General features: G+C 37.9%; 1 protein-coding gene across 7 annotated transcripts in view; it reads left to right on the top strand.

Moving 5' to 3' along the window:
• Positions 1 to 27937, top strand: part of astn1 (astrotactin 1) — a 325383-nt gene that overhangs the window by 157261 nt on the left and 140185 nt on the right. For all 7 annotated transcript variants that reach the window (XM_077557705.1, XM_077557701.1, XM_077557704.1 and 4 more), the window contains exons 16-17: positions 15482 to 15586; positions 21518 to 21706. In XM_077557705.1, the coding sequence (XP_077413831.1) occupies positions 15482 to 15586; positions 21518 to 21706 (294 nt within the window). The remainder of the gene's footprint in view (positions 1 to 15481; positions 15587 to 21517; positions 21707 to 27937) is intronic.

Raw genomic sequence — 27937 nt, 5'->3', positions numbered from 1 at the left:
ACTATATTAGATTCCTCTGATCTTGTCATATTTAACCTGGCTTCCCTCGGGTTTTGCACATTGCTTTTCTGCACACTCCCAATGGTATCAGCCTTCACATGTGTCAGCACAGAGTTGGCACATAATCTATATTTCATAAGCCTTGTATATAATTGGTTACAGTATGGGAAGGTCATTGTCATAAAGGTCCCCAGAGTTCCCTCTAAATGTTTTCAAGACAAAATCCACCTAAAATATCTCACCATTCAATTGTACTATCTGGAGATGAGTGGTTTGCCTTTGTGTGTGTGTGTGTGCGTGCGTGTGCGCGTGCGTGTGTGCGTGTGTGTGTGTGTATGTGTGTGTGTGTGTGTGCACGTGCGTGCGTTCTTGGTTATGCTTTTTCTGTAAGCTTACTCTTGTGTGTGTGAATGTATACACAGAGCCCAAGAAAAAGTTTCGATGTTTTGTAAAATAAAAATACAAACATACATTGTCAACTTACATTCAAGTGAATACACTACATGAGCAAGATATTTAATGTTCAAATTGATGAACTGTATTGTTATTTTAATTTTCATTCATTTTGAATTTGATGCCTGCAACAATGTTCCAAAAGATGGGGCAGGGACATGTTTCATTTTAACAACACTCAACTAGAGTTTGGGAGCTGAGGGCACAAATGTTTAAAGCTTCATAGGTGCACTTCTTTGCCATTCACACTTGAGATCCTCCAAAATCTGGGGCGCTTAGTTGTCACCACACAAATTCAATGGGAGACGAGTCTGGACTGCTGGCAAGCCAATCTGGCATTGCCCTCTCTTACTACGAAGTCACACTCTAAAATGTGCAGAATGTGGTTTGGAATTGTCTTGCTGAAATAAGCAGGGAGATTCCTGAAAAAGATTATGCTTGCATGGCAAGCGTATGCTAGTCTAAAACGTGTGTGTGCCTTTCACGGTGCTTATCTAGGTTACTCATGCCATGGGCACAAACACACCACCTTACCATCACAGATGCTGGCTGTGGAACTTTGTGTTGATAACAATCCGGATGGTCCTTTCCCTTTCTGTACAGAGGACATAACGTTCATAGTTGCCAACTTCAAATGTGGACTCGTCAGACCACAACACACTGTCCAATTCACGTCAGTCAATTCTGATGAATTTGGGCCCAGAGAAGCCGGCAACGTAACTGGGTGTTGTTAATATATGACTTTCACTTTGCATGGTAGAGTTTTAATGGATCAGAATCATCTCTATTAGCTAACTCTGTAATAGGCAATGGATTGTCTGTGTTTCCCTCTTCCACCACACCTAATTTAATTGATCAGCTCATCAGCAAGTTATGCCGTAGCCTGCTAACGATCCTGATCATTTAAATCAGGTGCCTTGGAGGAGAGAAACAGCTAAAACATGCAAGATAGTCGCCCTCGAGGCCCCTATTTTTGGCACCCCTGTATTACAGCAACAACAACTAAATATTTAGGACATAAGACACAAGTGCTAAAAGTTGTCTCTTTCACAATACAGTAGTGTAGGCATAGACAGCCCCACACTCTTTTGTGGAAATGTCCATCTATCATAAATTTTATGTAAGCGGCGGAATTGCCGGTCTTCATTCTGTTGACAAAGCTTTATTTGTTTATTAGCCATTGTGGTTAAAATTCACCCTCTTTTTTGGTTTTCTATAGTTAATTGTGTGTAAGCTAAACTTTTTTCGACACGGACCACAGATGTGCACGCTGTTCCATTCATACAATATTTCAGGTTCACGTTTGTTAGAGTTCCACGGGTGGACATTGGTCCATGCATTGCCGCTGATAAAAACACCACATACATGTGCATTCATAATCCAAATAGAATCCCAAAAAGTTAAAAAAAAAAAGAACCAAACAACTCTTGTGCTTGTTGTTTGTTGTTTTGCTGGATGGAAATACCAGCGGATCTCGTCATACAAGTGCTCTTCTAAGCAGGTGTCCACTGTTGAATAGCGCCCGTTGTACCCATTTAGCACCCCCGACCTCTTTCTGCGTAGTGCCCATGTGTGTGCAAATTTGCCACGATATAATTGTGTCAAATAGTTGAATTTTTGGTCCACCCCTATTAGACACACTGCATAATGACACATCCAAGTTCTACACCACTGCAAGCTACAGTATAACCACCTTAATACATTTATTAATAATTTAATACCTTGCGGTGTCAATTAAACCTGAGCCTGATCAGTTTTCCCGGTGCCGCAAAGGTGTTGTGCAAATAAGTGGCAAAATAACCTAACATTAGCTTTTGAAATGTAGGTGGAATTAAGCCTACCTGGAGAGAATTGGACATAATGCTGTATTCGGACCTGTGTGACCGAAGTGTGCCCGCTTAGCTCACTTCAGATATATAATGAACATATAATTGGCCGTCTGTCTGCAGTCCCCATAATTGCTCCCGTGTGTTGATGTAGCTTTGGTATATTGGTATATTGGTCTATTCAGAATTTCTGCTATACTCTTTAATTGCTCGAACCCTCTTGTGCTGTGTCAATGAGTTGTTCCTGTACTCCAATGTGCTTTTGGCCATATGTCAGATATCACGTGGTGCTCTATTGAAATTCAATAATTAACTGCACACCCAGTGTGAATTGAGAAAAATTCTAATTTATTCCTCAAACGATAATTAATTGGATGGATTTTCCACCATTTTGCATGTTAAATGTCAGGTAATTAGCTGACAAATTCAGACAGGATAATTATTACAGTTCATTGTCACAGCATGGCACCGAAGGGTGAGGCTCGGAGGGATTGGAGGTTTTGCTGACATCAACATTCATGCCTGTTAGTTTCCAGCTGGTGGTGTTAGCAGGTGGCTTGATTTTTAAACCTAATGAAACTGGAGGTATGAGTGCAAATGCTCAGTGGAACAGTGCTCGGTTGGGGTTGTTATAGGATATGACCTCTGTATTTGACATTAGAGCAAGTCTATTTATCAAAGATGGAGTAGGGATCGTGTGTTTTTTTAGTGAGAGGCACATGAAGAGCTCATCACTTACTTAGACTTAGGCCCGGTCCACACGAAAGCCAGTTTCAATGTATCCTCATAAGTTTCTTACTATTCGGGCCGTTCGTCCACACGATGGTGCGATTTCGGAGCTTGAAACCGATCACTTTTGAATCCAGGCTCCAGAATGGAAAGATTTCAAAACGCACCCTGTTCGCGTCCGTCTGGACACCATATGCAGGATACTCCTCCTGCGATGATGTAATGGTTGCAGCTTGATGACGACGCATTGTACCAGATTGATGACATATGCGCCAATTCTCGCGTGACTGCGCGCGAACCGTCAGTCTGTTAACAACAATGGCGGATAGCCGTGTTGTAGTCGTTTTGCGCAGCCTCTTTAGCTTGCTGATGCTTTTGCAGCAAAATATTTTGCTTCTTTATTCCCACGTTCAACAAGCGGTGTTGTACTTGAATCACCCGCCATTGTCACTTCTCCTGTGTTTGTCTTTTTCATGTTGTTTTGATACATGCAAAGCCATGTTTGTTCTGTAGATTGCAATAAAGTTAGGGGGAAAAAAAGGGTCTTCTTCGCTGATTCTTCTTCTACGCTTTCCGTTAACTCCCTGTTGCTGCGCTACAGCGCCACTCCAGACTTGGCATATACATTACAGCCGTGAAACGTCCTCAGCGTCTTCTTTTGGACACACACTTGAAATGCTTCTCTGTGTACGAGATTTGTTTGAGGAACGAAGCCGGCTTTGCTTCTGTCTGGACGGGGCCTTAGACTTGACTTTATTGATCCCTTTGGGATGGCTCTCTCTGGGAAATTTACATTTCCAGCAGCAATAAGAGCAAATAGGCATGCAGACAGGAAGAGCATCACACAAATGAGGATAAATTAAAAATTATTTTTTTTACAAAATTCAAAACTTCAAAAATCATCAGTTTGTCTCTACGCCTGCCCACATAACCTCTCATAAGATACTCATGACTTCCCCAAACTCTATTCGTATGGCTATGTTTTGTGTACAGTCGGGGAGGGTTTCCATTATACCTTCAAGGCTACTTGTCTCATTTTCACAAAGATGATGTGATTCCAAGAAAAGCAAGTAGATAAATAGCTCATTCATACACTGATGACACCACATTAAGAGAAAATGCAAGTTTATCATCCGAGTTGGGGGAACAAGAGATTAAACGTGCACCATTGGGCGATTGAACAATGTGGGTTGGAACGACTCAGTGGTAGAGGGGTCGTCTCCCATCCGTGAGGTTGTGGGTTCAATCCCTCACTCCTGGTGACCATGTCGAAATGTCGTTGAGCAAGACACTGAACCCTGACTTGTCCCCAGTGGACCTGGCAGTGCCGTGTGTGTGTGTGTGTGTGTGCGAGGCATTGTACAGAGCTTTAGGCACCATATGGTGTAATTAAAAGCACTATATATAAATCTGTCTATTTACCAATGTATGGCTTTTTAGATGATACAATTTTACAGATTCAGATATCACCTAAAGACAAGTGCTGTTTTCTGATATTACCGTTTTAGTAAATTGATTGTTATATCTAATTGAGGAAAATGACTACAATTTTGTCCTATACTGATCTTGGGCTTCCAAATGCCATGTACAGAATGAGTAAAGGTAGTGCATGCAAGATAATTTTATTTCCTATAGTCATCACTTACCAGAAAGTTTTTAATAATATGGACGCAATTAGGTTCAGAATCAGCTGAAATTAAAACAAAATGTGTTGTCAGCTGTCATTTCATGCACTGGGACTTGTTTTAGTTAATGAGAGCAAGAACTTGTGGACGGTTTTGAAACCAGTGAAATGGGGCTTTGGAGGCAACCAGAGTGGCAGTGATTCATAGTTCAGCCCAGAGTCCCTCTCTCCCCAAGTCCCTCATAATTAAAGTCGAAGCATATGGCCTCATGACCACACAAGCTCAGAGGTATCTGCTGAACTTTTTTTGGCATCTTATTTCAAATTGCTGACAAAAACGGTCCCCCTCGCCTTTGTTCAGCACAGCAGAAATGGAAAATGTGTCACCTTGAGTGGTTACAAGCCACATCTGCCAGCCTAATTATCAAGTTTGCAAGGTACATTGTTTATGTGGGTATCAGCATACAGCTAATGAGATTTTTGTGGATATTTTTACAAGGAAAAAGTTAATGAACACACCTGCCATACTCAATCAGATGCATGTAAAATTGCTTACAGTACATGGGCAGCAATAATCCACCTACAGTGATGACCTTATTCTAGGCTTTGGCTATCAGAAGAAGAAGCAGAAGAGGACAAATACACTTTTTGGGCTGCGCATGAGAGCCAGAAAAGTGATTTGTCTACATTTTGTAGGTTATGTTTCTGTTGATTTTCACTGTAGTGTTCCTTTACTTTGGAAAGTGATTGGCCTTGACATCACCCTAACCTACTATTTGGTATCTATCTCTATGCTACATCCCAGTAATCAATCTTCCGAATCCAGAGATTCCAGTTTGGATGCTCTGCATGTTTAACAACACATACAATAACTACAGTAATGGATTTCAACAAAACATATCAGTAGTCTATATAGTGTGATACTCTTGGGTTACAGTATGTTTTTAGTGATGAGTCACCCCTGTTAAAATGTTCCTGTACGCCCTCCTCCATACTAAATCATTAATTACCAATCGTATTCTGAAATGAAATAGAGCACAGGCTAGACTAGCTAATGAGGTTCCATGAGCCATAAGATTACTTTCCTACCTGACTCATTCTGATGAATCTAACATTGAGAAGTGACTGAAATAACAAATACCTCCCAGGTCCCTGGTTAAAGTTACAAAATAGCCCTTGTGTCTTTAGATAGACTTCAGTTCTGTGTCAAACATCCACAAATAGTGTTCTAATCTTGTCACAATCGCGTTTACATATTAGAGAGAATTTGGGTTTTAGTTAGTCTAATTTGATTTGGTGCAGTTTCTCTGAGAAATGTTTTTACATTTAGCTACTTAAAAGTCAGGTTTGATTGTGTGCAGACATTGCTCAATACATGTTTGCATTTTAGAGAGCTGGATTTCAAATATTATGAAATGGTTTGCTTGAGTTCTATTTTACGTCTTTTTTTTGAGTTTTTGGTTAAGGTTTGTAACAATGAATCAATGGCAATGAAGAAACATTGTGCACTGATATATTACAGTATATATTAGGTTTATTAATAAATAATCAATAGTCATCACATATGTCGGTGGTGTTACCTGCTTGTGATCTTCAAGAAACAAATTAAAGACACTCTTAAGTCAAGGTACCACTAAATTTCCATTCTGGACAACTGTTTTGAATTTATTTGATTTATTAAACTCATTATAATCCCTCTAGGGAAATTCATCTTGGACTCAGCTGTAGGTTTTGTGCGAAACAGACCAGAAGAGTTTCAGTCATTTCCGAAAACCGGGCAGATATTTTCCGACACAAGAAACCGGATGTGCTCCTCAATGCATGGTGTGTTTCTCAATGCCAATCGTCACCATCGACAAGTTATCTGAAGCAGATCTATTTATTTATTTATTTTTGCATAGGTCTTTTTGCTCTACATATTTTAATTTAGATTTTGTTGGGTGTTTCTGTTTAAATTTATTTTTTTAGTCTCTTTTTTTTTCATTTAATATTTTTTGTAACACTCCATAGAGGAAATATAAAAAGGCAACATTTTTAAATCAAACCTTTTTTTGTACATTCGTATGCATAATTCTGCATTATTTTTGGCAATTAATTAAACAACAAAAAAGTCTGAAGAACTGAAAGACTCGTCTCTTTTTAGTTAGCCAAACCAAAAGAGCCGGTTCTCTAAAAAGAGCTGTAATTCTCATCACTGCTGTAGAACGCCATCAAAGTGGCTTCTATACAAGGCCCTCACACTGTCTACATGAAGAGAGATTATGAACTTGGGATGTTTGCAAAGTGAAGTGCAGTCAAATTAATCATTGTGTCAGACAATGAGAGCACAACACCCCAGGGCTAAAAGGGAGACAAGGCCTTTCAGCAAGAAGAAGAATATGCTGCAGTACTCTGTGTTTTGGGCTTGTTCATTTTAACTAAGGGATGTGAGGCCCAGGCAAGCAATGGCAAGGTTATGTAGTGGTGGTGCTCTCTCTGTGCCAGGGATTCTGTGTGTTGTTCCAGGAAGCTACTTCCCATAAGAGGGGATAAATGAATGTAGCTGAAGGTGAGGACAATGCCAGAATATCAGACAGAGTGGCTTATTCATCAATTTCTTGGGTCATGCTAGACTCTCACCAAATGTTGCATTTTCATAGCATCAATATTGAGGACCTGTTACGGCCCTACATGGATATAGCTTTTGTTACACTTAATTTCCAATTCATCTTCTTTTTAATTTTCATCAAGAATATGTCAAATTTTCTTTCTTTCGATCTCTCGTTCTTCCGTTCTTTCTTTCAAGATGTGTTCCTTCAATTCTTTCCCAGACACTCTTTTTCAAGACCTCTGCCTGCTTGTCCTTTTTGCCCCATGTCTGGCCGTAACATATAGTAGGTCTCAGTTATGAACAATATGGAGACACCTTCTGGGTGTGCAACAGCATATGTTGAGGGCAGTCAGAGTGATATATGGCTGTAATCTCACAACTGCAGCCACACACCGTTGCTTCGCGAGATGAGCTGATTTATATTCGAGCACTACGCTTATGGTCTAGCATAAATGATGATAATCTTGAAGTTCAGGATATGTATGAGGGGTCTTGGCTCTCAGTGGAACAAACGAGGCCTGTCACCTGAATTACTCCAGTTTCACAACCGTTTATTAAAAACATCTATAGGTGACATTTGTGCACTGCTTACGTCACCCAAGAGAGAACTGGGACATAAGAAATAATTATTGGATGAGCTCAATAACATGTGACCTCTCTCACTTCATGTTTTGTCTATAACACTGGGAAACACTTTGGAAAAAAAATCTGGTGGGTTAGAATATATATTTTTTTACTTTATTTTTTCTCTGTAATTTTCAAACATGACAGTCATAAAACAAAAAATGCAGGGGCACTGGAATCATCCTAAATATTTAACCAGTTCAATCAGTTCAGTGATATAGTCTATTTGTCCATTTTTTGTCGTTGAGTGAACAGTGTCCAATTCATCAATTCTTCATGGCGAATGACTTCTTCCATCCTTTTAACCTATGTATTAGTAGTTACATATGTTATATCAGGCCCACCATTTTGAGCCAGTCCTCAAGTGTCGGGGTTCAGGGCTGAGCCACTTCTTTGTGATGGCCTTTTTACACGCAGCCATCATTATCTTCGGAAGGCAGCCCATCTCCCCCAGGGGATTTGTTTGGCTTGAGGTTTTTAATGGCCTTCGCTATTTCTAATCTAGAAATATGTGATGTCAAAAACGTATTCTGTGTCGTTCCTATTTAAGGAAGATCTGGTGTGTCAAGGAAAGATTTCATCTGGTCAGTAGTTGCCGACTCAAGTTGAATGTATAGCTCTGTATAATAATTACAGAAGACGGTTTTGATTTCCCTCAGTTCATATGTCAAATTATTGGTTTCTGGGTCCCTAATTTTGCAAATCATCCTGTCTGCTTGTTGTTTATTTAGCCTCCTGGCCACTAGTTTTGTAGCCTTTGAGCCGGTTTCATAATATGATTGTTTCTTCCACCTCCATACTATACATTCTATCCAAATTGTCCCTACATTCCTGAATTTTAGACAAAAGCTCAGGATCCTGGGTGTTTTTGTGTAATTGTTCAATATCAAATAACTTTCCCCTTTCCCTTTTAAAATCTTCTTCTTTCTGCTTCTTAAGAGCTGTCATTTGAGCTATAAATTTACCTCTCACAACTGCTTTAAGAGCATCCCACAAAATATTAAGATTGACCTCACCATTATCATTCTCCTCTAAATATATCAATATATTTTTTGGCTTCTTCCACAAACAACTTATTGTTTAACAGTCCTATGTTCGGTCCCCATAATTTATTTAACTTTTCTAATTTTAACTCAACTACTGTACAAGGTGCATTTCAGAGTGATCTGATAAATCAACCACACCAATTTTGCACAGCTGTATTCTATACACATTACTCATAAGAGTGAAAAAAATAATACATTCTAGCATAACTCTTATCGGGTGCTGAATAGTGGGTGTAGTCTTTCCTGGAGGGGTGTAGCTCCCAGGCATCAACGATACCAAATTCTCTCAGTATGGGTTTAAGGCGTTAAGTAACATAAGTGGAATTTTTTCTTTTGTTTTTTCTTTTTTCTCTTATCTAGTTTGCTATTCATCACCATGTTGAAATCATCCCCAAATAGGAGCATTCCTTCCATCTCCAAAATAATCCTGTCAAACATGGTCTTTAAAAAAATCAGTCCGTCTTTGGCAGAGCATATACATTAACTTAAGTCACAGTTGTTAGAGATCAGCGTAGTCGTCACACCTTTTCGACAACCTTGTTGACAAACGCTATAGAATACATACTGGTAACCAAACTTTTTCAGTTTTTCATTTTCAGTTTCTTGGAGAAACACAACAGGAGCGTTATCTTTTCGTAACTTTGTCATGACTTTACTGCTTTTGACAGGATTATTTAGACCATTCACATTCAACGGAAATATTTTAATGTTATTTCTTCTTTCTTTTTTTCTTTTTTAAGGAGAGCTCAGTATTGTTCATTCGATTTGACATCATCATTGCTCTCCTTTTTAAAAAAAAAAATAAAATAAAATAAAACATTTTCTCATTTTTCTTTTTTTTCTTTTTAAATATATATACATACATATACATATACATATATATATATATATATATATATATATATATATATATATATATATATATATATATATATATATATATATATACACTTTTTTTTGTATGTGGGTGAGTATGTGTATGTGTGTGTGTGTGCGTGCGTGCGTGCGAGCGTGTGTGTATTCATCAGTTCACCTAAAGCCCATTAAAAAAAAAAATCCCATACTAATAATATAATATAATAATAAATTGCCAAATGCAGAAACATCAATGTAAGTTATCGCGATGTAGTGGCTCTCGCTAACAGACAGAATTAAGTAACCAGAATTAGGTTAAAAAATTCTATATACGTAGACCATGTTTCTATAAATTTTGATATTTGGTTTTTATTTGAGGCAGATATTTTTTCCATTAAAATGTGATTTATGAGGAGGTTAGACCATTGGTCGATATTCAGAGTTTGTTTATTTTTCCAGTTAACAAGAATTGTTTTTTTAGCGATAGTAAGGGCTACAAGTGTAGATTGAAATTGTTTATGTGGTAAGTCAGTTGTTGTTAGGTCACCTAGCAAACACAAGTTTGGAGATAAAGGTATCCTACAGTCCAAAATAGCGGAAAGTTTTTCTAAGACTTTAGTCCAGAAATACATAACCGGAGTACATAACCATAAAGCATGAACATAAGTGTCTGTAGTGTTTTGTAAGCATTGGAGACAAATGTTGGAGTCTGAGAGTCCCATTTTCTTCATCATATATTGAGTAATGTATGTTCTGTGAATAATTTTATATTGGATAAGTTGTAAATTTGTGTGTTTTGTCATTTTAAATGCGTTTTCACAAACTTGAATCCAAAAGTCAGATTCCGGTGCTATAGACAAGTCTGTCTCCCATTTTGAGATGGGTAAAGACATTTTATCAGTATATGAAAGTAGCTTATATATTTTTGAAAGTTTTTGTTGTTGTCGGAGAAAGCTTGTTAATATCTTTAGCTAAAACAGGCGGTTGGAGCGTACCCCGAAGTGTTGGAATTTTTTTCTTTATCATATTTTTAACTTGTAGATAATGTAAAAAATTTCCGTTTTTTATATTGTATTTTTGGAGCAAGGATGTATATGATATAAACATATTATCTGAGAAGAGATGGTGGAGATGTGTAATTCCTTTCTGCTCCCACACATCTAAATGAAACGGTTGGTTGTTAAGTTGAAAGTCGGGGTTATGCCATAGGGGAGAAAGCCCACAGGGCTCCACTTGGGCTTTTGTAATTTCTAATGCCTTCCACCAGGCAGTCACGGTGGCGGAAATCATTGGGTTTTTAAAACAATTATGACGCTTAATCGATGTTGTAATAAAGAGTAAATCTCGAAGTCTGAGGTTATTACGATCCTTCTGTTCTAGTTCCAGCCAACAGTTAGTGTCTCTGTTGGGTTGTGCCCATAGAACGATATATTGTAGCTGGTTAGCTATATAGTAGTACATAAAATTTGGTGCCTCTAGACCACCTTTGGTTTACTTTTCTGAAGAGTAGATAGACTAATGTTTGCTTTTTTTTTATTCCAGTAAAATTTTGTAACGGCTGAGTCCAACAACTGGAACCATTTAGCCGTAGGTTTAAATGGAATCATTGAGAAAAAATAGTTTATTTTGGGTAAAACTTTCATTTTAATGGTGGCTATTCGTCCTATTAGAGAAATAGGAAGATTATTCCAGCGCTCCAAGTCACTATAAATGTTATCCAGAAGTGGAGAAAAGTTTAAATGAATTAAATCAGTTAATTTAGGTGAGATTTTTATGCCTAAGTATTTTAAATTACCTACAGGAAATGAGTAGTGTGGGTCCTGGCTTGCAGGGTTCCATGAATTTTCTGTAATAGGTAGAAGTGTTGATTTTGTCCAGTTAATAGAATAATTTGATAACTGTGAGAATTTAGTTATTAAGTTAAATACTTCCCCTAACGAAGTAGCCGGCTTTTCTTTCTTTCTTTTTAATGTTATTTCTCATGAAACCTCACATCACTTTAAATTACAGTCCAGGCCCCAAAACGTCAAAAACACATGAACATTTAAACATTTGCAAAACACCAAAACTTGTGACTTCACAAAACAAGGGTGCGGTTCGCTACCCTTCTTGCTCCCTGTCGTAGGGAGGGGGGCAGGAAACCTCAAGCCCGCTCCATGAAAACGCCTCCTTCAAACCCCCTTCAAGAGCAGCCGCGGTGTTCTCCCTCGTAGCTGTCTTCTCCCTTGCAGTTTTAGTCACCTCGATGCCACGTTTGGTCAAATCCATGGCCGCCTCATCCGCACTTTCGTAGTTTTGAAGTCCTGTATCCCAGTTCACTCGCATGTTCGTGTACGGCATTTGAAAGCGAACACCCTTTTGCTTCAATGCTGCTTTTATTGGGCCCTATTCTTTCCGTTTTCCCATGACGTCCGCCGTGTAATTGTTGACAAAGTAAATCCGCCTGCCGTTGACTTCAATCTATTTCCGCCATGCTTCCTTGAGGACCATTTCCTTAACATAGAACTGTAGGAAGTTGACAATGATCGATCGAGAAGCCGTTGACGTATTTGGCTTGGGTCCAAGTGCTCGATGCGCCCGCTCTATCTGGAGCTCCATGTCATGCGGCAAAGCGAGATTCTTCTTAAGCAAACCACTCACAAAATCAATCGTCAATGTTCCTTCTGCCTCTTCCGGCACCCCGTAAATTTGAAGATTGTTCCTTCGAGATAGGCCTTCCATATCAATAATTTTCTTTTGCATTTCAGCGTCTTCTTTTACCACCGTAAGCAGCATATCCTTCATTGATTGACAGGCCGACTCTAACTTGACTGTGCGAGACTGCGCCTCCGCGATATTAGCGTTTGACAAGGTCGTCTTTCATCGCCCCCTTAACATCAGTCTTAAAGTCGACGAGGTTTTGTTTCAAGTTGGCTTGCAAGTTCTTAAACTCCTGGATAAGAAGTGAGACACTTTGAAGCATTTCGTCTTGAGTAGCTATATTAGCTTCTGCCATGTTAGCCTCATTAGCCTTTTCTTCGTCACCGCTGAGTTTGCTGTTTTCACATACTTGACTTGGCTTCTTTCTGCCCTTATGATTCTGATTATGTTTCCCTCCTTTTATCTTCTTAGTAGTCAACAATAGTGACAATTTGCCTTAATTGGAGGTACTTTAGTAAACCGACAGTCGGGAGCTCGCAGTTACACGTCCATATTATCCGATTACCCGGAAGTCACCCAAAATTTGACTGATTAGCTGTAGTAAGACTGTAGTCAGAAGAGCTGATTATGATTGGATTTATCTATAGCTGCGTGGCAACTTGTTTGTGCATTCACACTTGAAATATTGCAGTGAGGGGTGTGCACAGCTCCCAATAGGTCAGGGGTCCATTCACAATGCATGTACAACAAACACTGAGACTAACCCTGAACAGCGAGTTGACATACACTGAGACCGGAAACTCTGCGTTTTTGGTTCCAGGACAGCTGATTTGAGGTAGTTATATCAACACAGTTTAGTTTCTTACTTAACTTATCAGCCGTGTCCTTTTCGACAAGTGTTCGTCTTCTTCTTCGCTCCCACTGCTATCAGCGTGTATAACCTCGAGGGCTTTCCGACAATAAAACATTGTCCTTTTTTCGCGGCGGCTATCCTCCTTGCGTTGCGAGCTCTGAAGAAACGCCACATCTGAAGCACCACAAAAAAACAGAACGAGCAAACGAAACCAGGCAGCGTTGTCCTCCGTGGCTTCCGTGTTTTGGTTATGTGTTGTTTCCTGCACTATTGTGTCACAGCCAGTTATGCGTCACTTCCGCCCAACCTCCCAGATGCACATTGGAGGTGGAAACGCAGTGCGTGCGTGGGTTGGGATGAGCTGACCCGCCAGCAAGCCGAGCAGTGCGATGCTGGGCTCCAGTGGAAATACGCTAACATTTCAGGCCTTCTTGACCCAGGGCTCTGACTAAACCTGCTTTGTGAAATAAACCCCAGTGCTATCAATATCTGCAAACAGAAAGCTAGCATAGTAGCAATTAACAAGATTGATGCTTTCTTTTATTTTAACATTGTAACCATGGGCATACCATTTGTAAGTTATATTTCCTTTTATGCCATTTTTTTTCGTTTTCAAAGCTTGTAACTAGCTCAGTATTTTTTTATTTACAGACACATGTATTTCTTTTTTTTTTTTAAGCAAACAGGGACCCTAGAACTAAAAAACCTCACCCAAAAAATTTGTTAACAACTGTCAGACCTAACTAAAAAAATGTGTTGCCCAGTGTAATTGTTGATGAAAAGTGAAGTTTGTCTTTTATGACTACTGTATACATTAGTCACGCAGTGGTACACAGTGGACATCCTTGCTGCCTAGCAACATGTAATACTTATCTAGATGTGAGCGTACTATTCTTTGTGTGGCTTTAATTAGTCATAGCTGCAATCAAGATGAAAAGTGATGGTCATGTCACAATCTTGAGTAAAGTGTTAATGACACATAGGCAAACGAGACTAAATATGCCTTTATAACCCATGATAAATGATTAAAAGCTATCTCCAGATGACATCTCTGTTTTTAACACTGTCAAACTTATTTCAAATTGTGATTGCAGTACTTATCGTAAATTCTGCAGTAGTAAAGGGGCTGTATCAAATTGTCCTTGTATTTTTTATTTTCATTTATTTATTTTCAATTCTCTGCTGAACTCAAGGTTGGGCATTTCTTCTTAAGTCTAAGCTTGTCCTGAGCAACATTGTCATTCTAAATTTCAACAATGATGATGTGTCCAAAATACACATTCAAAGTGTTCTCATTAAGCAGTTTCAGGCCAGGAAAGGCTGAGTGAGTGTCATGCGATTTTGTGCCATCATTCTGCTCTTTGTGAAAGGCAAAATCCTCCTACACTGACGGCACAGTGCAGATTGGAGGTGGTTCAGCCATGGCAGGCTCGCAAAAGTGAAGACAGTTTATCTGTGATTCAGAGGAAAATCATACAGATATGTCAGCCATTTGGTTGGATCTTAACTTGCTTGACTGATGTGCAAAGATCCGTTTTGCTAGTGCTTTTGTTTTCTGGTAGCCTACAAATATTGCACATACTTTTAAAGCGGTAATGTATATTCCATAAACATATTAATACAACGTGCACACACTAAATAATTGATAGTCCGACTGTGCTTATCCAGCCCTTCACAATACTTAAGGCCTTTAGCATTAAAAGGAAGAGTTGCAATGTTGGCATTTTTTGTGCTAGAAAGGCAAATGTATAAGAAATAAGAATGTCTAGCAGTGACTCTGAAATGTGGAATTTATATAAAATACACTTTTAAAAAATTCTGTGTGTATGCTGACTTCCACTTTCATGTCATGCCAAGCAACCTAAATTCTGCTGTGTCCCTTTTTCCTCGCTATATCTAAATATTGACAATCCCTGTGCATTTCATTTGAGGGTGAGCTGCAGTGTATGTCTTTATTTGATCTCAAACCAATGAATTTAACATGCTTTTCGCTCTTCCCATCTAATCTACATGGGTGCATATTTCTCTCCAATTCTTCAGGTAAAATAAACAAGGCTGAGATATAAAGCTTCCCTTTGATGTAACACTGAGCTGTCACATCCAATGCACTGTAGAGATTTCAATTTACTGTGAGGTTTTACAGGAGTAGAAGCAGTCAAGTATACTGCCAATACTTCTCTCTTAAACTTCGTACGGTATTCATAATAACACAGTTCATATTTGTATTGTGTGTGATTGCAGGCATGGTGAACTATAGCGAAGTGTCCGGCTACCCCCTTGTGCAGCGTTGGAGTCTGCGCTCTGTGCTCTACCATGTCAAACTCAATCAGTGGGTTTTATCTCAAGGTAAATCACTCAGCTTTTGACAATTGTCATTTGTAAAAAAAAAAAATAATAATAATAATATATATTTTTTAAAAGTACACCACTTTGTTTGATGTGGAGAAGATTATATGATATATGTTATTCTTTGAGGGAAAGTGTAGCCCTGTTGATAAATATTTGTCATTGTTTGTCGTGTGACACCTGAAGGTTAGTGTCTCATGATAATGGATAAATGTGTTTTATTTGGTACACTGGCAATGTATGTCACAGGCACCAAGCCAGCATGCAGATGGAGAGCTGAAAAATTAGGGAAAACAAAAGACGAGAGACAACTTATTTTGGACGAATCAACATATACACTTTTTTTAATATATATATATATAAATATATATATATATATATATATATATATATATATATATATATATATATATATATATATATATATATACAGTGCTATAGAATGCCTTCAATGTCTGTTTATTTGACTTGGTATACTATTTTACACTATAGCATATATACTCACAAAAAATTAGGGATATTCAGCTTTCAAGTGCACTTTTAGGATGAACTAAAAATCGATGTAAACATTTGCAGGTGAACTTAATTGTATCTTTTTTTTTTTTTAATAACATTCTGTAAATTTTTCACCAGGGGCTCTATTTTCATAGACAAACATATGGCCACTCAGTGTAAAAACTGGCACATCTTCGCTTTACAAGATGAAATGTTTTTTAGCTTGAGACCTTAGAGGGATACTTGACTCATTGAGCCCTTTTCAACAGTAAGAAGAAATTATTGTCCATAATTAATGTGATAACTTCATTATTTTTCATGAACAGTTAATCCCTTTAAAAACTAATTTTGCCACTTGCTGTCGACTGAAGATGACATAACCTGTGCTCAGGAAACAGGTGGCTCAGTGTGCTGACCAAACCCAGAAAACAGGTGAGCCAATGACCCATGATTGGTCGTTACCTAAAAAGTATTTCATATTTCAAGTATGTCATATTCAGTCGACAGCAAGTGGGAAAAAAATGTTTTTAAAAGGTATTAATTTTACATGAAAAATAATGAGGTTATCAAATAAATTCTGGACAAAATGTTAACTTTTTACTTGTGAAAATGGCTCAATGAGTCAAGTAACCCTTTAAACTAGCTAAAAGCAGGTTTAAGTTGTGGCACAGGTGTTGTGTATTTATATATTTTTCAGTCCACTAAGGTTGAACATGAGCTGAATTTAGTGGATATAAATACTCATTGTTCTTTATCTTCTGTACACATATACACATTTTACACAAACACCAACAAAATTAGCCTATGCTTAACAGGTAGCAATCTCGATTAGCATTAGCCCCGAATAAACTCGAATCACTTACTTATTGTACTTTTCCCGAAAATCACTTCATAGCCCAACATATGAAAAATCTATTGGATCAAAATATCAAATGGTAAAAGGAGTGCACTTAAATAGCGGTTTATCTTCATCAAATGTTTACGCCTGACGCATGAGACTTGTCTCATTCAAACATATTGAATGTCGAAGCCTACTCTGGGCGTTGATGAAGCATACCAACCAGACAGAAAGGTTTTTCAAATAACTTACTTTATGCTCCAGGATCCCGCGCCGTCACCCTAATGTTTTTTTTTGGTTCCATTCCATTTTAAAGCTATGAATGTCATAGCTTTGTACTTGATTATTCTACTAGCTAATGCTAAACTAGCTACTGGTTTTGCGAAGTGAGTTTGTTACTAAGGTCCGCCAGCGTCTGCGTTTGCAAACCTCCTTGCGGCTGTTGTTAAAGGTCTGTTCAAAGATCTTTTGTTGCTGCGTCATCTTAACGTTTGGTACTGGATCCTGTCAATCAATCTGCCGTAACAACATCGTGCGTGCTCGTTCCGAGCTGCGCATGCGCACCTCGCGTGTTTGTAGCATGTAGCCGTTGAGCTTCAGATTCAGCCATTCATTGTTGTAGCTCCACCAATCTCACCACATACTTTGAAAATGGCTGAGAGACGCAAGAGGACATCCGTCTCTGAAGTGAGGCCGGCTGCAGAGACTGATGAAGATGAGGATGAGCTCACACGGTCGGGACTTACTTTGAAAAAATTCTAGTAAAGTTTTTCACATCAGAAATTATTAAGTCCTTGTAAAATTTACTTAGAATTTCTGAGTGCATCAACCTTTACTAGGCTTTTTCAAGTAAATATGTCTTGCTCTATGTTTAACATAGATAGTAGATACCATCTTGTCTTGTTGCTGACGCACGTAGGGCCGCCATTTTACGTGTGTTTGGCTCCAATAAATTCATTAGAACTTATTTATTTCTTTAGCGATTTTAACGCGGATTGTTTTGTTACAAACATCAAACATGTAGCGATGATAATATTCTCCCTTTTCAGTCTAGGGAGACCACAAACAAACCCTAGGAAGCATCTTAGTAGTGTTTTGGTGATGGCCGGTCAGAGTACGTCAGCAATAAGTGTCCGTGCGGAAACACAAATTATTGGTCTCTAAATGCCCACTTAACAGCGGTTGTCTGTAAACACCCTTGCCGTCTTTATATAATACACCTGAGTGGACGCATGCTTGCGGTTCCTTTTATATGTACTTTGCACACTTTGATCTTCTGCATGCGCTCCAGCGACTTTATTTCTGCCTCAGCAATGCCAATAATCTGCTTCTGCAACGTTAATAACGGTGTGCCTCTCTTAATGATAGCTGTGTTTACACTCACAATAGCACAAATACCACTTTTTAACTATGCCCGTCTACGAAAATACCAACATAAAGAAAATTCCATCGATTTACGCAGTTGGACTGCATCCAATTTGTGCCCGCAACGGGCATAAAAATAGGACGCCAGGTATTTGAGCCGTTAATTGACTAATCCATTTTCAAGAACATCCACTTGTATACCTTTCTGTGATTTTTTTCTTCTGTCCCTCTGTATCTGTTGCAAAACGCTGATGACAATAAGCTTACTGACCAATTTCCTCTGAAAATATTTTGTTTGAAAAGTCCAAATAGCGAGGTACTTTTGATCTTTTGAACTTTTGTTAGATATGGTCTTAATCTCATGATGTCAAAATGGGTACATCTTATTGAAGCGAACTGTTTAAATACCAAGATGCCTTTTTGTCAAGACCATTATGGGGTCTCACACGCCACACTTTGTGAAATGACTTCTACTGCTTTTTCCATTGGCTGCAATTTGCAAACAAAATGTGTGCCATTAATAGACTAGCAAATGTTTACCTTAGCATTAGCTAAGAGCTAACGAGCAGTTGTTAGAACTGTTAAATCCTGTAATAGGCACTACACCACAAGGGTCCCTTGCAGGCAGTTGTACAATTATTTGCATGGAAGGAAAAAAAAGAAAAAGAAGAAGTCCAATTTGGCTCCTTTCCACTAAATTAAACTATTGACTGATTGTGGCTTTGCTGTTTAGTGGAGTGCCCCGAGGGAACAGCAATAAGTGAAATGGGTCCTTTATGAGGAAGGCAATGCATTGTTAGTCAAGGCATCAAGGTGGTATTGAGGCATACCCTGAGTCCATCAAACATGGGATTGGTAATAGTGATTTTAATATGCATTATTATGCATTTCTATTTGAACTGTACCACAACAATGAAACCACAATCTTTATGTGCTATTAGACTACAAAGCAAGATGGTTGTTTAGGTCAAAGCCATTTTGTAAGACCATGATGATTTCAATAAATTTTACTCTTCGTTTCAGATATATTTCATCAGTCCAGTTCAGCTTTAAATAATGTTTGCATTGATCTCTTGAGATGAGCATGTGAAAACATGTTTACTAGCTAGAAACGCAAAACTCGTGTACAACGTGTAAATTTCTAGGATTGTGTTTTCCTTAAACATGTCTCTCCAAGAGTTTCATAGAAAATACTTTTCTCTGTGGAAAAAAAGAAACTATCACTTGTTTTTATACTGTATATTGAGATGAATATATGGTTGGATACATGTGTGACTGGAAAAATGAGGTTATCAAACAGACTGTATGCATATTTTGTTTTTCTTGTTTCTGTCATATTACAATGCTTTGTTTCAGAGCAGCACCAATATATTCTGACAGTGTCTGCCTTGCACACCTCTTAGGCTAAGGGGACTGTTGATAGGTATTTAGTCAAGCAATGTTTCCTCCTGGGGGCTGTTGTAGATTATACTGAACCATGTCAGGAAGATTGTTTTTTCTTCCTAAGGAACTATATATGGCTTTCTCTCAATGTATTTGCCTCACCACATACTATATCATGTTTCATGGTAATGGAACTATAGATGAAATTTTGCATTTAGTCACTTTAACTTTCATGAAATGAGCGACAGAACGTTTCCATTGCAGTAGGCACTACTTGAATGCATTTGCAGTGGTGATGCTGTTGCTTATACATTGTGCCTTTTGGGGAACAGATAGTTTAGAAGTCACTCTCTGCCCTTCTTCTCTGTTTCTGCCATTTCCCTCTTCTGCTCATCATATTTCAATAGCCACCAGGGGGTAACAATTACAGGGGTTTTACATTTGAAAGTAAAGGACCCAGTGCTCAGCCACATACAGCTCTGTCTCACACTTCAATGGATGCCTAATTTAATTTTAGAGGGGAAACAAGAGCAGACGGTGTGTGTGAGTTGAGTTATTAACACCAAATCTCGAGGAAGTGATAATGATTAACCACTATTGCGCTTTTACTTTTTATTATTTGGTGCAGCGCTGTAAGGCTAATCACATGGCAATATTGATCTCCTGATCAGTGTGTCACATTCAACATCCATCCATCCATCCATCCATTTTTTTAGAATGCATGTCCTCATTAGTGTTGCGGGTAGACTGGTCTCAGGGTACATACAATACTATTCACACTCACATTCACACCTGTAGGCAATTTAGAATCATAATTAACATAACATGGATGTCTTGCCTCATAAATGTGGGATTGAACTGGAGTACTGCTATGAAAAAAACTCCACACTTTTGAATCCAGGACCTCTGGACTGTGAGGTAAACTTGCTAACCACTAATTTGAAGTACTTAGTCAACACATTTTCCCAATTTAGACAGTACAGTATATGAATAGGGAACCATTTTGTACACACTAGACCTTCTTCCGCATATGTGTTGCTAATTGGGCCCAAGTGGCCCATGTTTCAATCTTTCTGACATTTTCTGGCATTAAAACATTGAAATGAAAAAAAAAAAAAAATCTGGTAGCTAAAGTTAGTAGTTCTTAACATATACTTGTAGTGCAACACAGACACATCTTCAGTGATGTTTCCTGGGGTCCTCGGGTGTTTCGGGTCTCACAACATCAAACACCCTCTCCCAGGTGAGTCAGTATAGCAGACATTCAAGAAAAAGATCCAGCAGAAGTTGGGACAAAACTTCACACCATCCTGTCCTGTAGAGAGATTTTCAATTTACAGAAGTCAAACGGAAAATGCTAAGACAATAATGCAAACACAATAAAACTCTAATTAAAACAGTCTTTTAAGCTGATTGTCCGTTAAATTGAAGTACTTTTTTGTGGACTAAAAACATTCAGTCGAGTGCAAAATTATTGTAAATTTTTATTTTTTTTTTTAAGTGTGAAAGTGTATTGTGTCTCTTAAACCTTGCAATGAATTGTGTCCGTAGCAGTACAACAACTGTGACCCTCTGGTTCCAAATCACAAGCCTTCACGAATCAGCTGCTGCTTAACTTATTTAAAAAATAAATTACATTGGGGCTAATTACTAACATAAAAAAAAATATATCAACATGTAACATGGAGACAAACAGAAGCCTCTTCTACAGATAGATGTATTGAAATGAAATACAAGGTTAATATGGGTTAATTAAATAAATTCAAAACATAATGATTCATAGGGATTAACAATATTTTCAGTGTATTTTTGTTTACATTTCATCAAACTATCCCTCATTTTCTTCCTAGCCTTTAGCTCGGCCATCCATTCGCTGGACGGGGCAACACAGCGAGGCGACTTTGTATCCATCCTAAAGGAGTTTGGAAACCACTATGTGCAGGAGGCCATGTACGGGTTCCAAGAGTCCTGTACTATTTGGTACCCCAACAAACAGGTTCAGAGGCAACTGTGGCTCGAGTACCAGGACATCAGCAAAGGTAGGGTTGTATACACAATGTACTTTGTGGATGAAGAAAGCTATGTGCATTTGTCATTCAAACGAGAGTGCAGGATTTTGACTGCCTGTTTGTGTGAATTGGATTCAACTACACAATGTTCAGTGCAACTTTGCTGTTTATGTTAGCAAAGGATTCAATAATAAAAATAAATAAATTACACCGCAGCACCGGTACACTCTTTTGTACACTTTTTTTAAACTAAGGAGAGGTATGAGGACTCATGAATGGCTTAAGATTCTGCATTCTAGGTGGAGGAAGCAGCCATGGCAAAGGTTCTGTTCCTCTGTTGTGGTCCTTATTGGGGTTGGGGTGTGTGTGTGTGTGGGGGGGGGGGGGCACACATGACATTCACATTAGTGGAGAAGAGGGTGCATGTTGTGGGGGTGTCGATGGAGGAGCTCTGTCAAGTAGGCTGGAATCAGGGTTTCAAAAAAGGCCCAAAATTCGCAAAAAAAAGTTTTTACGCTTGGAGGGGGTGGTTTTTGAAGCGTATTGAAAAAAGGTAAATGCGCATTTTGGCAATGCAAACAGGTTTTGCGAATAAGCGACTACAAGACCGGATATACGTCGCAAGTTTCGACTGATACTACGTCACAAGTTTCGACCGATACTACGTCACACGCACGTTTGTAGTCACAATAAATGGCGGATGATAAAGTAAGATATGTTTGGGGAGACGAAGAAACACGATTCATTCTTTTTATAATTAATTAAAGAAAAAAAAACATTAATGCAATTTTAGATGGCTTTATTAACATCAGCTCTCAATGTAACGACACATTTCACTTACATGCGGGAGGGAAGCCAACAAGACAAACTTCTTCCGTTCAGTCCGCCAAAACCAAAATTCACACCTAGAACTCCCTATTGTCCCAAAGTTTCGTCACTACAACGTCATCTCGCGGCACACATTCGCAAAAGAAGAGCGGATGGAAACGGGCATAAGTCGCATGTCCGTTTTGCGCATTTACACAAAATTTGCATAAACATTTCAAAACATTTGGATGGAAACCTGACTAGTGAAGTGAGGTACGAGTATGCATGAGTGGGCGTATGGCATAGTTCTGGATATGGAGATTCTACTCTTTTGGTTTGCTTTTTTTTAAGATACAAGTGTATTTTGAATAAGAAATAAACATTGATCTAATTGTCTTCAAATAAGTGCTACATGTAACTGAATTCTTAACAGAAGCTGCAAATTAATTGTACCGTACAGTATCAAACTCATACAGATATATTTCTACATTTACAGTATACTGTATAATATTTAAACCTCTACAAGTACATACGATAAAAGTTTGATTTTCAGAAGAAATGTGAATATAAACACATTTTAATGGAGTAGTGTTGGTATGCAAAATAATGACAAGTAATCAGGCTGACGTTTATAGAGCATATTGTATCGCCTGCCGCTTCACCTTAGTGACACGAAACATCTCAGATGTTGCCATTGTGTGCCGCAGTCATTTATGTTCATGTTTTCAAGGACATTATTACTGTGCTGCTCTGTCTGCACCAACAGATGAAAAGTGTCACACTTATCTCTCTCTCTTTTTGAACCACTTCTGATCTCCCAAACAATTCACCATAATAAACCAAAAAAAAACTATTCTGGCCTTTTTTATTGGCTTTGTGAACTTTTACTTTAATGTGTTATACTGTACAATGCTTGTGATTAAATTTTTGGGGAGTAGTCCCATGCTATTCTGAACTATAAATGGACAAATTAAAGTCCAATGAAAATTTGTTTGAAATATATGATTGACACTGTAAAATGGCTCTATGTGGTAAAACCTGCAAAACATTGTATTTTGTTATTGATAACAAAATTACATGTATATGACATGCTGTAGCTGTGTACAAAGAAAAAAATTGGGCCTAACAATAACACGACTTTTTTATTATTTGAAGTCATGTCTCATTTTTTAGATAACATGCAAGTGACCTCTGCAGTGCCTTAATTTAAAAACATGGGCCTCATATAGTCTGATTTACTTAGATCACTGCATAGCTGTTGTCAGTATTGATTAGATGTTAAATAATCGGTAATGGTTCAAGTTCCCTATGCCCCACAAAAGAAATGTCAATCATGGATGCCTGAACAGATTAGTTATCACTTTAAAATGAATTTAAAATGACCACCTTCCTAACTCTCTTATAGAATACATTGCAAAAAAACAAAAAAAATAACATTGGTTCAAAAAAGGAACAATATTTCAGTATTTAATGATACTTGGAATTAATAAATCACCTTGACTCCAAACATAGCACACCAAATCAAAACCAAGTACGAAACCTTTAAACCAGAGGTATCAAACTCCGGTCCTCGAGGGCCTGAAGTCCTGCAGGTTTTGGAAGTTTCCCTTTTCCAACACTAGCTGATTCCAATCAGCAGGATCGTTATCAGGCTTATGCAGAGCTTCCTGATGAGCTGATCATATATCAGCTGTGTTGGAGAACGGAAACATCCAAAACCTGCAGGACTTAAAAACCCTCCAGGACTGGAGTTTGACACCTATGCTTTAATCCACTCTCCTTAGCATTTTAACCCACATAAATCTAGAATCAAACACACACTCTTTCGTTCCTTTTTCCATTTACAGTATACCGCCCCCCCACCTTGTTTCCCTTCTTCCTTTCTCTTGTGCTCTTAGTAACATTGTCATTTTTGTTTTTTCCCCCCTTGTTATTATTTTTATTGCTATTGTGCTAGTAGATGAATGATTAATGAGCATTGTTATTTTTTATGCCATTTTTATATTCTGCCATATGCAAATTTTAAAAGCTAGTGCCAATCCCAGAAACAAGTCCAATTAATATTAACTACAGCTATTTTAAATATTTGTTCACACTTGTCAGTTTTGACCAAAAAAAGAGAGACAGAGAGAGACTGCTTTGAGGGTGCTTGAAGAGGTGGTCTCACTCTGCTTGCAAATTAACTGAGTTGCACTTCGGTTCGTGTCAGTCTTTGACCAAAGTCAAGGACATTTTAAAATGACAGGAGAAAGTAGAGGGATAACAGACTAACACAGGTGTCAGAACATCAGTGCGTTTTTGTCTGCACTTTCAGAAGCTTCTTGAGATATCTCAGCTAGTAAAAACGTCCATCCATCCATCCATCACAAATAATGGTGAAAATGTCACCATATAAAATGAGCATACTTTATGTGATTTATTAAAGTTTGAGCTTCATAACACACAGGGTTGGAGCAATGTGCCACACACTCTCTGGACTGACCATTTACAGTATCTGATTGGGTGTTGATTAGGTGCACTCTGGTTGTTCGAGATATATTTTTTATTTATATATTTGGTTTGTAGTGAACATTAGTCAAGATTATTAGTTTCACATTTTAGCACACAATTAACACAGCCGAGAAGCTGGTTATCATACTATTCCAAAGCCAGGGTTTCATGAAATTAAATGTGCACATTTACCAATCTTGCCCAACACACAGCAAGCAGGAACAATTTGTTGAAAACAATTGTGAATAATTATGAGGTTGTTGGGTCATTGTGTTTCTTGAATATGATTTGATTGAATGAGCTGTCAATCACAGTCTACATTGGTGACAATTGATCACTGTGATGGCTTTAACTGGCAAAAAAAAGTGCACGAAACGATCAGTACATAAAAGCAAAGCAATGGCAAAAAATAAGTAAAAAAAATATATATAATAATCTGCTGCAAAAATTGTTCTTTTTACTTAGTTTTGCTACTCGTTGTATTATGACTGTTTTGGGCAAAGTTCTGGATATGTGTGAAATGTAGTTCCTTAAACCCTGAATATGGCTAGCTATGTTTGCTGTGCACGCAAGTCTCATCTTATGGCCACTCCAGTAAATTCTGGATACACCACTGATCACACACAAGTCACAAATGTTCTTTTGATAAAATGATAAAAACACTAACAGTTAAGTGTACCAGGACTTAATGTAATTCTAAACAGAGCTGGTAAGAATACTGTACTGTTTTGTTTCTAAAATAATGCTGTTGGGCTAATCTCTTCCAGGCTAAAAATAATACTATCAACATGCAATCCTAATATTATTTGATTAGAACAGTATACTAATACTTTGTGTCTAATGTAAATAATATACTGTACTTTTTATTTTATTTTATTTTATAATGAGTTGTCAGGAGTCCAATAGTCTTTGTAAGATGTCTTTCAGTGAAAATGTTTTATTATTAATGAATTATTTTTTATACATATGATGAAATGCTGTCTTCAGCTTTAGTTTAAGATAATTTGTAGGAATCTGTCATTTATCATATTCGAAGCAATGTTATGCCTCTGCCTTTTTAGGGGCTTAAAAATATTTGGCCAAATTGCTTTTTGTCGTTCCAATTTATGGATGTGCTGGAACCTATCCCAGCTGAATTTAGGCGAGAGTTGGGGTTCACCCTGAAGTTGTCGCCAGCCAATTGCCGTGGCCAATTTACGTACTGGTCAACATAACCACACTTGTGAAACTTGTCCTTGGGAATTAGAGTTTCCTCTATGGAAATGCTTTGCCACGCTTTCTACCGTCATCTTTACTTGGCGGTAAATATCATATAATGTATGCAACTGGATGAATACTTTACGACCAAACACTACTTATGAGCTATTGCCAAACACATACAAAGGGTCCAATAAAAACACACTTTTAATTTAAAAAAATTGGTAAGAACGTGATGGTGAGTAATTGTGTTGGAATTTACCATGATAGCTAGCGTTTTAAACAAAACACAAATTATGATGAATTTCTGCTTGTTACTGGGATTGAAAGAGTCCATTAGTAATAACATCATCCATATTTCTTCATAATCTCTACACCATTATTAAAATTTAAACATGTGCACAACATTGAAGAGAAACTTTAGCCTGAGAATACAGTATGTTTCATTCAAAAGTGTGCCATCAGTTTTGAGGAAAAGCAGTAGATTTTATTTGGAAAGATCTGAAATCAGAGTCATATTTCTTAATCCCCTTCTGGCATCGTACAAACGTCCTGGCCTTTTGGATGGAGTAATGAGCTCGCTGGAGAGTTTGATGATCCATGTCCTCACCCTTTGCTCCAAATATGAGAACTGCCTGACTGCAGCCTCCGTTCATATTTAGTGATTGGCAGGCTGACCATTTTCTCTTTTTTTTCCAGCTTTTAGTTTTTATTAGGCTGATGTATTTGCAAGACTCTATGATTAGTATTATAAAAATATGTTGTTTTTTTTAAGTCACAGAAAACTGTAGATGACGTCAAAGTCTTTTCTGAAAACTGAACTCTTTGTTGTATTCATCATTTCTTGTCACCGAAGAGCTCTGAAGCAGTGCATATATGGGTTGTAAGATTTCAGGCTTCTCATTCACATTTCAAAAACTTGCATGAGCCGCTCTTGAACATAACAGAAAATCCTTTGTGAATTCCCATGAATACACAATAAGATTGTGACCTAAAAGAACCACACAAGTTTAACATGACTTTAATTCAAAACATAAAGAGGGACCAAGTAACTATGAACCTTTATGTAGTTAGGCATGTTTTTTATTAATAATTATTATTGTCTATTATAATCTGTAGCAGTAGTTGTTTTTATTCAAATATACAAGTTATTCGTAAACTAATGTGCTCCACGTATAGTGCCAAAGAGGAAGAACTGTAGGATATATATTTTTTAGTCATATACTGCTAAGCAGATGGAAAGGATAGAGATGTTTTGAAATTAATTCCAAATATTTTTTGGTGTCATGTATAATGTGCTGCCCCACGGTCCACTCTTTGATTAAAACATGAGCGGCCTTTCTGTGTGGAGTTGTGGAGTTGTTCCCTCCCACAAATAAAGACATGTAAGGTTAATTTGCCATATGTTTCATTAGTGCTGATGCAATATCTTGTCTTTTAATTCTGTCATGTGGATAAATTGCGTTACCAAAATATTAGAATCAGGTTTAAAGCAGAACAAAGCAGCATTTGGCTTTTGTTGATTATGGCGGTACCTTTGTACAAAAACAGTATTGTTTTCCCTTGAATGAACCACATTTCTCATAAAGACTAGCGCACAGGGTTTGACTAAATTACGTGGTTTCCAGTGGCTATTTTCTATGTTTTCTTTATACAGCACTGTAACGTTTCTCGAGCATGTTAACAGTAGACGGTGGTTGTGATCTTATCTTCTTTATTGTACACACACAAATGCTGTGCTTCCCCTCCATTCCTGCCTTCCCGCGA

Source organism: Vanacampus margaritifer, chromosome 2 (genome assembly GCF_051991255.1).
Source record: "Vanacampus margaritifer isolate UIUO_Vmar chromosome 2, RoL_Vmar_1.0, whole genome shotgun sequence".
Lineage (NCBI taxonomy): Eukaryota > Metazoa > Chordata > Actinopteri > Syngnathiformes > Syngnathidae > Vanacampus > Vanacampus margaritifer.
The sequence above is the reverse complement of the archived record's forward strand: the minus strand, read 5'-3'. Positions and strand labels throughout refer to the sequence as shown.